Raw genomic sequence first — 13,566 nt, forward strand, 5'->3', positions numbered from 1 at the left:
ACTTAAAGAATATTAAGCACAACATTTGCTTTGTTGTGTGAATACAATTGCTAAACCTTCTAACAAAGACACTGCTAAAAACATCTTATTAACACAATATGGAACAATAGTCCTTGATCTTTCTTATTTTATGCTGCGTTATATTTTTACTATTCACAACTATGGATGCATTATACATAGTTCGAGGCAACAAATGAGTATTCTCTCATACGTTAATGGTTTTCCACTAGGATTGGGCTGTACTTGGTGTAGTTTGCCCAGTTATTACCCAGTTCCAGATGCTTGAGTTGCCTAGGACTAGTCTTTTCAAAGGAATGACTTCTCTCGTGCCACTCACCCATGAAGGCTAGCTTAGTATGGAGATGGGGATAATGTCATTGTTTCAAAGTCAGTGTTGGCTTCACAGTTGCATCCCTAACCTAACCAAGTTGGAAATGCAGCCTGATCTAGTTCATGTCTAGCAGGTACAATGCACATTCCACTTCTTAATGATTAACTTCATTTTACTTGAAAGGACATATAGCCCTGATCTGTGACTCTCTACCTCTTCATCCCTGACTTGTTTTGAAAGCTCCTTGGTCTTCATGGTTGATTAGTCTTATCACTATCTGAGTACTGCCTGAAATTCAATATCTATCCATGAAAAGATTCAGGGACAGATGCATTTACTCTGAAGTCAAGTTAAACCATCTTGATTTAACACAGAGACTGCTTCACTAATTTTGTGGCCTTTCAAACTACTCTTCCACCTGAACTGATTTAAAGTGTTGTAGCAAAAGGTGTTGAATACTTATGCAATTGTGGAATAATTGTGGAAGGGACATCACGTATATCAAAAAGGAAAAAAACAGATCATTTATCACTGAAACAGGAGTTTACTGGAGACGTCCACTTTAACACTTCTCTTCCACTTACCCAGCATTTGAAGCTTTCATGGGAGGTATTGATATGTATATCCCTTCAAAGCAAACAGGCCCATATAGCACAGACATTTTTGTTTCATTTAGGGTTTAATACTGTAATGCTATGCCATAAATAAATAGGAAAGCGGAGCCAAGCTGACCATTGCAATCTGAGACTTGAAGAAAGAAAATACTTAGTTACACACACTTGGGTGGCCCAGTAGCTTTTAACATGTTTAATTCATTGAGGTTGAACTCAGTAAACAAAGGGTAATGGTGCATTTAATCTCTAGAAAGATAACCTTTTTCAAAATTATTTCCCATTTGTCACTTGCAAGGGCACGTTGCATCAAAAGTTTCCAGTTCTATTAGCAAAGAGGCAAAGCTCAGCCTTGTTAAATCTTTGATGGGCGTCATTAAGCAGGCTGTTTCACCACTTTGTCCAGATAATTCAGCAAGCTAAAAATAATTCAAGTAGGTAGCTGTGTCACCATGCTGTGCTTCTTTTCTTCTCTTTTCAGCATGGAATAAACCTTGACATGTTCCTTTGCAAGCTAAAAATAATGTGCAGTGTGCCAAATTATATCTAACACTTTTCATGTCAATGGAGATGCTCAAATTCTGCTGCTATTATATGTGATTTCAGTTATTAATTATGTATGGTTACTACATAATTGTGTTATTTGTCAGGTGTTTATTTTGTCTTATTTTTGAAATACTGTTTGTGGAGCTCCGGTCTCCAAACACAAAAGAATACACCACAAATCCCAGGTTTACATATGTAATGCAATGTAATACTATAAATGGGTTTAGCTTTATCTCCAGAATGTGCTCTGCAATAACAAATTTACCTTCATAAAGGTCCTGACGAGATCCCAAGAATGGAACCAGTGTGTTTTCTCACACTTCCTCTTATATTGAAAACTCTTCAGAGGCTTGTGCCTGAATTGTTTGTGACAATGACACATAAGTAATTCTATCAGAAGAATTTATCTTGTTTTAATCTGATTTTAGACACAACAGTTCTGCTTCCATACGGTAACCCATTACACAGAAGTAATCCAGTTTTTCCTGAGCTGCCAATTCTAAAGATGCTGTTATTAATCTTCTTGATTAAGTATTGTTTTGCATTTTGTCCCAGCTTTGTTTAAATTATTATGTTGTATATTTTTAAGAAGTCTAACACCATATTGATTTTGCATTAGACAATGTAGAAAACGTACCCATACCTGATTTTGTTTCAAGTGTGCTCTGAAATGCTCAAGAACTGTCACATCTAGTGTAAAAACTATTCTTTAAAACTATAGGATAGAAAAAAACACATGTCCCTTCTGTTGCAAATGAGTCAAAATTTGCTCTTACGGTTTGGCGTGGAACATCTTGGTTAAAATTGCATTTTAGCAAGCTTTCAGACGGTGCCGGTCTGGGTGTGTCTAGTATGGGCTTACTTTATTCAAATGGAAAACTAAATCTAAATCTGATGTCTCATCTGGTTTGCTTACACTGTAGTGCTTTGATATTTTTGTCTCCCTCTCTTTCCCTTCTCACCAATAACACAATTGGAAAGAAAGTAATTTAGAAATGAAAACAAAATAATAGACCTGCACAAATCCTGTTGGTTACAGTGCTTATTGCGATAATAAGAGAAGAAACTCAAAGTCTTCAGGTGAAACTTAAGCTAGACCATTGACCATTTAATTGACCCACTCCTGCTCTAGAAGATAATACGTACTGTTATGAAGCCCAATCTGATGAAGCAACAATTTTGCTCCTTTTGAACCTACCTACCACAGACCATCAGCCTCAACTCCAGAAGAGAATCACCTTCCTCTCCAAATGACTACCACACTTTTACAGTCATTTTTTTACAGTCTTTACTGTTTCTGCAAACCTGATGATGGAATGTACAATTTTCACTTGGCTAAAATAATTTATACAGCTACATCTAGAGTTTTAACAACCTAAAACAAATTTTTAAAATATTTTTTTTCCATAAAGATGGAGTTAAAAGAAATTCTGATAATCATTTTGGCTTATGTTTCTCAATGGAACAAGTAACGGTTAAGTCCACGCTGAAAATTAACAAGACATACAACATTTTGGCTGTTGAGCTTTTTTCAAGTTCTTCAGGTGATTCATTCAAGAATTTAAACAAAATGTTGTTTCTATTTGTACTCTTCACCGTGGAATTAACTTTTACTTGTTCCTTTACAGTCAACACTCTCCGACATAGTTCCCCACTCAAACTTACCGTTTGCTTCTCAATGTTCAATCATTTGTAATGACACATTTTCTTGAAGCAATTTCTTAAACTTTCTCCTGAAGTGAGCCATTTGTCTCATACTTTGAGGTACACGATCTGAAGTTGTAACGTAAAGTACCACAGAGCCAACACAGTTTAGCAAGCAAGAGGTATGAACCTGTTGCATGGTTTTACATTGGAGACACTTGTCAGAGTTATACACCAGTAAAGTTGCCAATATGTACCTTTAATTCTGCTTGTTTTTAAGCACATTATGAAATTCCCTGATTAGGGTTTCTCTTATCAGAATTCAGACAGTATCTCAATGTTTGAAGAAATGTCCAAAAAAGCAATACAGGAATTTTAAAACTAGAACCCTGCTGACATGCTAAGTCTTGCCCTGCCCCTTAAAATATAAGTATATAAAGGAATGACTTATAAAACCATGATTTAGAACCATGACATTTTAAAGCTTCCATTCCCCTCTGTGGGTCGAGTAGAAAATGTGCCTAGAATGAAAATTGGTAGACATGCGGTCGATTGTCTATTCACATCTCATAACCCCTTGAGCACAGCCGATGTTTGCAACTTGCTACCAAGGCAGCTGGATAATGAAAATATCCTTTAAAACCTTTGACAAATACCTTGGTGATGGGAGAAGCCACTGTGCCCTTGCCGTGACCTTGCTGATGCGTGAGATCTGAGCCTTCAGCTAATCAAGCATGTTGGCAGCTGTGTCTCGACAAAGTGGAAAATCGTAACACAGCGTTCCTCTGTGCACTCGGAGAGGCAGTGTGAAGGATCAGTTGACACCCAGTGCCAGCTGGACTTTTTTTCACATGACTGAGATGCTGTTTCCTTCATCTTCATCAGGCTTGTCAACTTCGGTTTTAAAATACTTCTACTTTTCCACCACCCTTGATATCAAAGTTTTAGTTGGCACCTTGTAGCATAATAGGTCCTGCAGCAACATCTTATTTCCTTTTAGGAAATAAGACTGATATTCCTGCAGGACTGGCTACTTCATTACATTTGTGAATCACAAATATATTTCTTTTAGAATTTCTTTTAGAATAAATATAGCATACTATGCTTCAAAAATGTAAACATTCCACCACAATCTTAGTCTGGATTCTTATATGAGGAATTATCTACAGGAATGCTCTAGCAAATTTCACAATTCTATTTCTGAATCCATGCTATCAATTATTTGTTATTAGGGCAGAAACCCAGTGTCACCATCGTCATCCCTCCTCTAGAGGGCATTCTGACCCTTTTTTAACCTGGTGCTCCGGAAGCTCGGGGCTCTGCATTGGAAGACGGACGCCCGGAGGCCCGCCTAGCATCAAGTCGCCCCACGATCGCGGCTTGAGGGCTTAGGCTTCCGATCGGCGTCCTGACCAGCTGAGTCTGGGGCTCGGAGCGCCTGGCCTCATCACTCCGTTTCCTTCTTCCATGTCCCTGTTCCTGTTTTTAATGGTTCTGTCTTGGATGGATTCCCTGGTTTTGGATTTCAGACTGTGTCCCAGATTTCCTACATTGGACTGTTTACTGTCCATGTTTGTCTGCGCTCCCCCCTTGCACATGGATTCCCTGTCGGCATCGCCCCCTGTTCGCCATCCCTTCCATTCCTCTCCTAACCTGTAGCCCCTTTTCCAGTCACTTCCAGATTATACCGTCTGCATAGGGTCCCATTACACCCAGTATTGCTCCCGTTACACCCATTATTGCAATGTACTGTAGCATCTTGCTTATGAACAATGTTGTTTTAATCTTCTGCTGGAAGGCCTTTTCTTCTCAGAATTCATCTGTTGAATATTCATTATTTTTCAGGATACCATTTGTCACTATTTGGTCAGATTGACATAAGTACGTATCCATATACCATTTAGGTATTTCCAAGACTACATAGACTATTCTCCTGAATGTACACATATGTGACTTATACCATCATTTAAAGAAAGCATATTTAAAATATGGTTAAATTCTTTAGACCAATACAATATATATCAGGAATTTTTCCTTTTTGTGTAAATGGAGTACAAAATCGCCAATTATCATTTTAATTTGAGGATCCAGTACTTAATCTCCAAAGATTAAATTGAATAAAATTGACCACCAAAACATGTCCTTTCTATATAGCATTGTTAAAAGATCTTCATTCTTCTTTTTAAATCAGCTGGTTGCTTTATTTTATCTTAAATAGAAATATATTTTACAGCCCAGTTATTCCTTTGTAATATAGACAAGGTGACTCTTAAAGGGTTCCTGTCATTTCAAATGATGGGAATGGCATGGGTTTCTACAGGTGATAACTGATAAATTGATTCAATTGTAGATCACAAACCTCTATAATGCATATGGAGCAGTTAGATAAAAATGAGTCTCATATTTATTTTAATTTAATGAGATTGCATATGATTCTGTAAAATAAGATTTTTAATCTTAATGACATTCAGTGATGAATACAAAGTGTAGATCCATGATAAAAGCAGAAGAGCAATTTAAATGAAAGAATACCAAAAGACATGCTTTGAGCTGGTAAAATGCATACTGTATATATGATTTGCTTGTACTTCACTAAAAATATTATTTGTACATCTCCTAAGATAAAGGTAGTCTTGCACAGAAAAAATGAATACAAGCTGCATCTAAGAAAATCAAACTCTGTGTATATAAGTAGTAATATAAGATATAGTATATATTTTTTTCATATAAATTATAAAAATAAATGATTTCTGTTATTCTATACAGAATATTTAAAATGTCCATCCATTTGCATAATCAGATCAGGTCAGTATTCTGGTTCCTTGTCATCATAAACCTATAGAAGAATAAGGAAAACATTGGTTAGTGTTCCAGAAACGACATGTACAGAGACATGAACTGTTTTAGAAAAATGTGATGACATATAACACATCGTCGCACCTCTGCCACATCACGTCAGAGGTGTAAGGATAAATCGAAACTGGACACATCAAAGCAGCTGCAGGCAAGTGATGTAACCAAGGCTCTAGACGTTTTCGAAGTTTGCCAGCTCATAAATCCATTTGTAAAAAAAAAAAGAACGTTTCATTGCCAATGATGTTTTTACACTGTGCAACACTGGCTGAAATTCAGATCCAACCAGCAACGAAAAGCCACAGGCAAATGAGTTAAACAATCCTCCCTCTCCAACAGCTCTTTCTCCTGCGTCTCAGTGCTGCATCAGAATGAGTCAATGGAAACCAGTGTCTCACAGGGTCACACTTTCCAGTGTTTTAGGTTTCAATGCTAGTGCTTCACAGCTACTGTGTACATGCTTTGTGTCTATTTCAACACATATCTTCCATCAAGTCAGACAGTAGAATATGTCTTTTTGCTGTTTCAGCAGATCTGTGGAGTACATTACTTCAATACAGTGAGTAAGAGGATAAAATATGGTGGTGAAGAACACAAATTAGACAACTTAATGAGGAATTTGGGGCGTAATCAAAAAATTAAAATTACTCAACAAACAAGCATTTTAAACAAAATCAGAATTTAGTCAACACATTTCTCATATTTGTCTTAGAGGGCCTTTTTCTATCGGTTGACAACAATGGAATAAAAACTGTATTGAATTTATATATTTATTAATGTAAGCAAAGTACAAAAATAATGCTTAAACAATATGCATAATTTAATTTAAGATTGTCTAGAATTCTGGATCCATGACGCTTTCTGATATGGGAAGAAAGTGTGTACACTACATCCGAATTATAACTTTGTAATTGTATTCCCATGAAACTCCAAAGACTTGCATTAAAATTGAGAAGACTTTTTTTTTCTTTTTTCTTGAACCAACCTCCACCCGCCCAACTTTGGAGGACTTCCTTATTTTTAATTTTAATTTTAATTGAGAAGACTTAAGTTGAATTGAGTCCAAAGACTTGCACTGTTTGAGAAACTTTGAATTTGTGATTTTCAATGGACAGGACACAAAATTAATTGATAAAGTAGAGTTATTGTACTTTGTTACTTGTTACCCTTTTAAATAGTTTCTTAAACCATTTTCTGCATATTGAGCTCTGAAATGTAACAATCTGAAGCAACAACTGCAACAGTCCTCAGGTTACATAAGACTTTGGTTCTGGAAACTGTCGGCTTTTACTTACTTTGGATTTCACTCTTGAGTCTTGTGCACATACAATACTGTATATTATTTTATACTTTATTCATAGTAGAAGAAGTTGCTATCCTATTCTATACAATGCTTAGCCCACATAAATATATAATTAATACTGTAGTATGAGTATTCTGCAATAAAATAAAAATACTCATATATTAAAAAGACTAGAAGTAACAATAACTAATTGATATTAATAGCTGTTAGATTAATAAAGATAATTTATTTAAGGGAGTGTATTCATATCTGCTCACTTTATGTATATTTATATGTAAAACTGATTTTACAAATCATTTCTTTTTATTAATTTACAGTAATTTTACATAAATTTGATTCTGAGTAAGCCAACTATTCTTAATTGAGGGAGGGTCTGTATTTTATGTAACACACAAATACAAAATATGAAACGTGGAGGCAAATTCTAAAATGTCAAACATCAAAAGCCAGATTAGCACAAAGCAATCTATTTTGATGTAACAGGATTTTTCCTGGCAAAGCTCTGCAATATAACTACAGGCAAAATCAGAATATCAACTCCATCTCATGTTCCAGGAGTATGCTCAAGAGACAGAATTCTGCTTTCTTTCTCTGCTCAACATGTCAAGGGCTACAGTATGACACTGTGGCACCAGGACATAAGAAATAAACCAAATAACCCTCTTCATGCCTTCTTCTTAGGCTTGGTGCAATGATCCACCGAAACAGATCTTTGAACCCATCAACTCAGAAATGCATACAGAAAGGCTTAAACATCGTATTGAGGACAAACAAATCGGCGTTCAGGTATACATCCAGAATCAAGGGCGATAAGAGTCTCTTCAAGCTGAGGACTCAACAGATGTCTCCACTCTAACTTAAATCCTGTGGTGCTCAATCTGTCTTGTGCTTTCTGCTCTCTCACCAAGATAGTGTAATAGGGTAGCATGGATTCAGTGTTGTAACATCCAAACGGCAAGAATTCTCCGTCTCACTAGTATATTTTTCATAATAAGCCCCATAAGTCCCTTTATTTGGTAGATTTATGATTTTGACAGAGATGTAGTTACATTCACAGTCACTCAGTGTCTCATCATTGCCTCCTTCTCTCTTCAGTTCTCTTTCTTACTGGTTTCCATTTTGACTCTCAGCCCATGTCCTACCACTAAAGTTTAAATATTTCATAGTAAAACTGTTGTTTCAGTGCTAAACATTTTCGTAACAAGATGACAAGCTGTTATCATGATTTTAAATTTCTTTAGCTCAAATAGTGTTCGGTTTTTAACACTTCGCTTACACCCGAAGAAGGCTCCACTGCCGAAACGTTGTGTTCTCTTTCTGCTCTTCTCAGCATGGAATAAACCCATTACTTGTTCCTTGTTGGATTGTTAACATTTTTAAAATAACTTAGTTCATAATTACATGAGAAAAAGGACGTGAGAAAAATCCCCTAAGAATGATAGAAGGGTGACATTCTTTAATACACATTTATGTCTTGCTCTTATGGAATAATTCAATGTCAGTGACTGTTATGACTGTTACCATCACCACCACTGCTATAAATGCTTTTGCTAGTTAAATACTACTGTAACTATTACTGTGCTAATAAGAATAACAATAAAGACATTCACCTGAAAACACAGATCTTTTAGTGGCATCCCGAACTCCAGTCTGGCTACCTGTAAGAAGGAATATTTCTTCAAATTATTTTTGCACAGTCTGTCAAAAACTAAACATAGCCCAGCATTTTGTCATCTCAGTTTCAGAAGCGTGGCAAACCATATTAAGCAGTAATATATGTGTTCGCATCAGACATGTCAAGCAGAACTGGTGAAGAAATAGTAAAATGTTTTTTTAATGGGAAGATTTGGCATTGCCAGACATTAAAATTCAGTAGTTACACACTGTATTTCAGCCAGCACAAATGGATCCTCGTGTCGGGGGTTATTTTAAACAAGAAACCTACTATGAGGCAAATTTGTCATAGTACATTGCCCACATTAGGCAATATCTATTAATGTCCTATGGTGAGTGCTTGATTCATGCATTTATAACATCAAGGCTTGAACTCGGCCACTCTTAACTCTACAGGCTCCTTTACAGATCTTCTCAGTAAGTTGCAATACATCCAGAAGTCTGCAGCTAGACAACATAATTTCCCACTGCGTACAGTAGGTGTGGCTTTGATGTCTACAAAGTTCAGGTGATTAAAACTCATATGAAGGGTTACTTATGATGTCTTTCATATCTTGATACAGTTCCTGGTTCTTTTACTCTTGCTGAAGCACAGCTGACAAGTGACATTAATTGCTCATTCCCAATTAACGTGTTTTTCATCTCTGCAGCTGGCTGCTCTAGCCTGCAATGTTTATCACTGTGCTTTTGTTGTCTTCTCTACTGTTTAACAAAAGACATCCTGACAATTTGTCTTTTCACATCGAAACTGCTGTGTAATTTGCACACTAGTGGCATTCTGAACATTTGAACTCGCCTTAATCACCGTTTGTAGGAAATAAAAAACAACTAAACACTACCTTGTTTTGTTAACTAAGATCTAGAGACAGCTTAGCAACTAACAATTAAGGTTTAAATGCATGTACAGAGAGAAAAAGAAGAGTAAACATATTTAAAAGCCCTCCTTCCTTGAAAAAAACATGCAGTACAGCAGCAAATTGTTCACCACATGGCTTTGGTTATGGTAAGCTTTCTCCAAGTGCCAGATAGTCTACACCCTTTGGACACTTTTCACCACATTTCTGTTCTTTTTTTTAAAAAAAAAAATCTTTCCCTGCTTGGCAATTTTCATTACCTGTCACATTAAGAATCAAAACCATATAACAGGTGGTATTAGTATTAATATAAATAACACCTTTCATGCTAAAAGTAGCTCCAAGCATTTCCACAGAAAGTATTCTTAAAAAGAGGAAAATACAATTTGACATACTCAACAACAACAAAAAAAGCCTAAATAAATTATTAGCAATGAAATTACAAAGGCTTACAAAAATTAGTTGGGGAAAGTATGATTTAAGTCTTGATTACGGCGAGGTGGCAGAGTCTTAGTGCATTATAAAAATAAGCAGTCTCTTCTCCTCTTTTATACATTGTGCATGGGTTTTGGAAGTTGTCCACTGTCAGCTGATAACAAGTCTTCACCCTTGTTAGCTCTTACTGTCTTAAGAATTCACCAGATGATGGATTGTTCACACACCAATAGGGAATGTGAGCTGGGTTTAGACTGTCATAAGACAGGGGGGTTTTACTCTCCTCAGCACAGGGGGACTTGCAGGTCCAGGCATCTGTGCATTGCCGGAGTCATTGATGCAAAGCTACCATCTGTGGGGTTATAACTGAACACCTTGAAGTCAGAATCCCCCATAAGAGGTATCACTTAAAGATGTAAAATGGCATTCTCCATCAGTACACCTATCTGAAAGGTGTGTGTTTTCATTCTAACTTATCACACATTGGTTGATACCTGTAAAAGTAACATGAGAGGATGTAGTTAACATTTTGAACATTTGGTCCATACTGTATGTGGATTGGTTTTCTAGGCTGGGCCTAGAAAACAGGCCCTTTATTCAAAATCCCTTCAGCTTCAACCTGTCGTCTGCTTTGCGTTATTTAGTTCCTACCTCACACTGTGCTCTGGACTCTGATTATGCACTTAAGCAACTTTATGGTACTGAACATAATTTTCCTTAGATTATAACCAGACTCAACATCCACCAGGAGCACCAAAATATATGAAAATTTATTACACTTGACTAAAACAAGAATGTAGCCTTAATTGCAGTTTTCTTTAAATGTTATAAAATGCTTAATTGATGGTCAATAAAAGATTATTAGTACTGTAGCTTCAGTCCCTAGACGTTTAAGCAGGTACTTGGAAACGAGCCATTAAACAGCCATGATGTCAAAACCTTAACAGCTGGTTAATAAATACCCATCTGGGACTAGGCCTGGACTTCTAACTGGGGCCTTGATGGTATGAAGAGCATTGCAGCTTAACTGGTGAGAATGCTGCAGTAGACAGGACCCTAACAACCAAAAAACCTGAAACACACCATTATGCAAATATAAATTACAGAGTCATATTGGTAGTTCTCACTAAATGGAGGAAGGGGTCAATATAAACAGATAAAAGGAAAAAGAATAAAAAAAGATATCAGTTTCACTTGGATACATAAATGTATAAATATTAGAAGGAATCACATTATGTCCAATATTTAAATGAGAAATCATAATTATTTTCTTGATTAGAGTTTTCCATATGTTTCTGCATATTTCCATTACACTGCCTGTAATAAAGCATTTACATACATCTCAATAAATATTTTTTTGAACGTGTAAAGGGCACTGAAAGCATTATTTCAGTTATTTTCACTACCAGACATTTTAATAGCACAATAAAGGGTGTAGGGTTAAATATATCAAAGAAAATTGCTGAAAGGAAACATCTTATTTGGATTTATTTAAAAAGAATTACATTCTTCTGAACATGATCAAAAGATATTAAATGAATATAATCACAAAATAACTAAAACAATTGTTTACTCAACTGTAATTTGATATTATAACAAGCATGAAATATATATTTATTTTAATAGAGCTGTAATTTTGCTGGGCTTGTGAGGAGCAATTGTCTTTTTTTGTTCAAACTCAGAATTTGCATTTAAGACACAATTATGGTAAACATCTGGGACTTCCTGGCACTGAAATGTTAATACTGAAATATTAAATGCTGAACTTTTCTATTTTTCCTTGAATTTAATTGACTCATTAAACTGAAACCTGCTTAACCAGCAATTTAACATCACAACTAATACTTAAAAGGGGATTTTAACTGCTAAAAATAGTATAATCGGATAAAATCTGAATTTTACTTAAATGCCCAGATACAGAGCTGTCATTTGTACACTCTAAAGGTGTGAATCTAATATTAACTAAGGATGCATTGAGCTTTATTTTCCCAAATTCAAACCACAAAAGGGGCTGTGCTGGGGGAAGCAGGGTTTACTTTCATCTTGGTTGGGGTTAGTGGTTACCCCACTGTGGCAGCCTCTAAAACAACAGGAAATGACTGCGGATCTTTTTGCTCTTAAGGCGCACTTGGCTACCGAACAGAAACAAGTACTGGCACGCGATGTCAGGAAAGCCAGTACCAACACTACCCCTGGACCTTGCTGAACAAGTCAGCCTGCTGTGAAGTCAAAGCCTCCATTTCCATTTCTCATTACATGATGTGGTTTTCAACTAGAAGGCTGCACTGCTTAAGCATCAAACTCAAGATCTACAATTAAGCCCCCGAGGAATATTAGACATGCCACCATGTTATCTGGGGAAATGACAAGCAAAACATATTTTTGAGTAACAGAAAGTAGACCTCCACCAACAGACCAATAAAATAATGGCTACAGTCACACGGTTAAATTGCACACACAATCTCAAAATGAAAAGAAGTACGTCTGCAGGGCACAAACTTAAACATGACGAATTGCTGCACATTTTAATGCAAATTTTTTGCTGAATCTAGCCAACTAAAAAGATAAAACAGTGAATGTGGCATGTGCAAAAGTTTGGCCACCACATCATTCAGTACTTAGTAACACCTCTCTTGGCAGAAATCACAGCTTCCAAACTTTTTATGTAGCCAGCTAAGTGTCTTTCTTTTCTTGGCTTTAGGATTTTTCCCATTCTTTCTTGCAGAAGTCTTCTAGCTCAGAAATATTCTTAGGTCTACTTGCATGTTTGAGATCTCCCCATAGATTTTCAATAATATACAAGTCTTGAGACTGTGAAGGCCATTCCAAAACCTTAAACTTTCATTCCTGTATGTACTTCATGGTTGAATTTGAGCTATGTTTTGGATCATTGTCTTGCTGAAATATCCAGCCTCTTTTCAGCTTCAATTTCTTCACTGACTCTGGGACATTAGCTTCTAGGTTTTGGTGATATTTAGTTGAATCCATTCTTCCTTCCATCCGTACAATATTTCAACCCCAAAGCATAATAGATCTACCCCCATTCTTAACAGCTGGCAAGGTGTTCTTTTCTTCAAATGCTTCACCTGTTTTGTTTCCAAATGTATCTTCTGGGGTTGTGGCCAAAAAGTTCAATTTTTGTTTCATCAACACTTTGTTCCAAAAAATGTCTGGCTTATCTACTGTATGTATTGTTTTGCATACTTCAGACGTTGCCTTTTGTGATGAGGTTGTAGGAAAGGCTTCCTTCTGACAGCTCTTCCATGCAGATTATTTTTGTGTAAGCAACGCTGTACTGTGGACCGTGGATGACTA

At 36.3% G+C, this 13,566-nt stretch overlaps 1 protein-coding gene across 2 annotated transcripts in view; it reads right to left on the bottom strand.

Annotated features, from left to right (window-relative positions):
* Positions 1-5,560: 5,560 nt before the first annotated feature.
* c8h8orf34 (chromosome 8 C8orf34 homolog) overlaps positions 5,561-13,566 on the bottom strand; it is a 150,589-nt gene continuing 142,583 nt past the window's right edge. For both annotated transcript variants that reach the window (XM_088642285.1, XM_088642283.1), the window contains exons 14-15: positions 8,899-8,946; positions 5,561-5,968 (exon numbers count right to left, since the gene is read on the bottom strand). In XM_088642285.1, coding sequence (XP_088498411.1) covers positions 5,961-5,968; positions 8,899-8,946 — 56 coding nt within the window. In that variant the 3' untranslated portion in view covers positions 5,561-5,960. The remainder of the gene's footprint in view (positions 5,969-8,898; positions 8,947-13,566) is intronic.

Source organism: Lepisosteus platostomus, chromosome 8 (genome assembly GCF_059453375.1).
Source record: "Lepisosteus platostomus isolate fLepPlt1 chromosome 8, fLepPlt1.hap1, whole genome shotgun sequence".
NCBI lineage: Eukaryota > Metazoa > Chordata > Actinopteri > Semionotiformes > Lepisosteidae > Lepisosteus > Lepisosteus platostomus.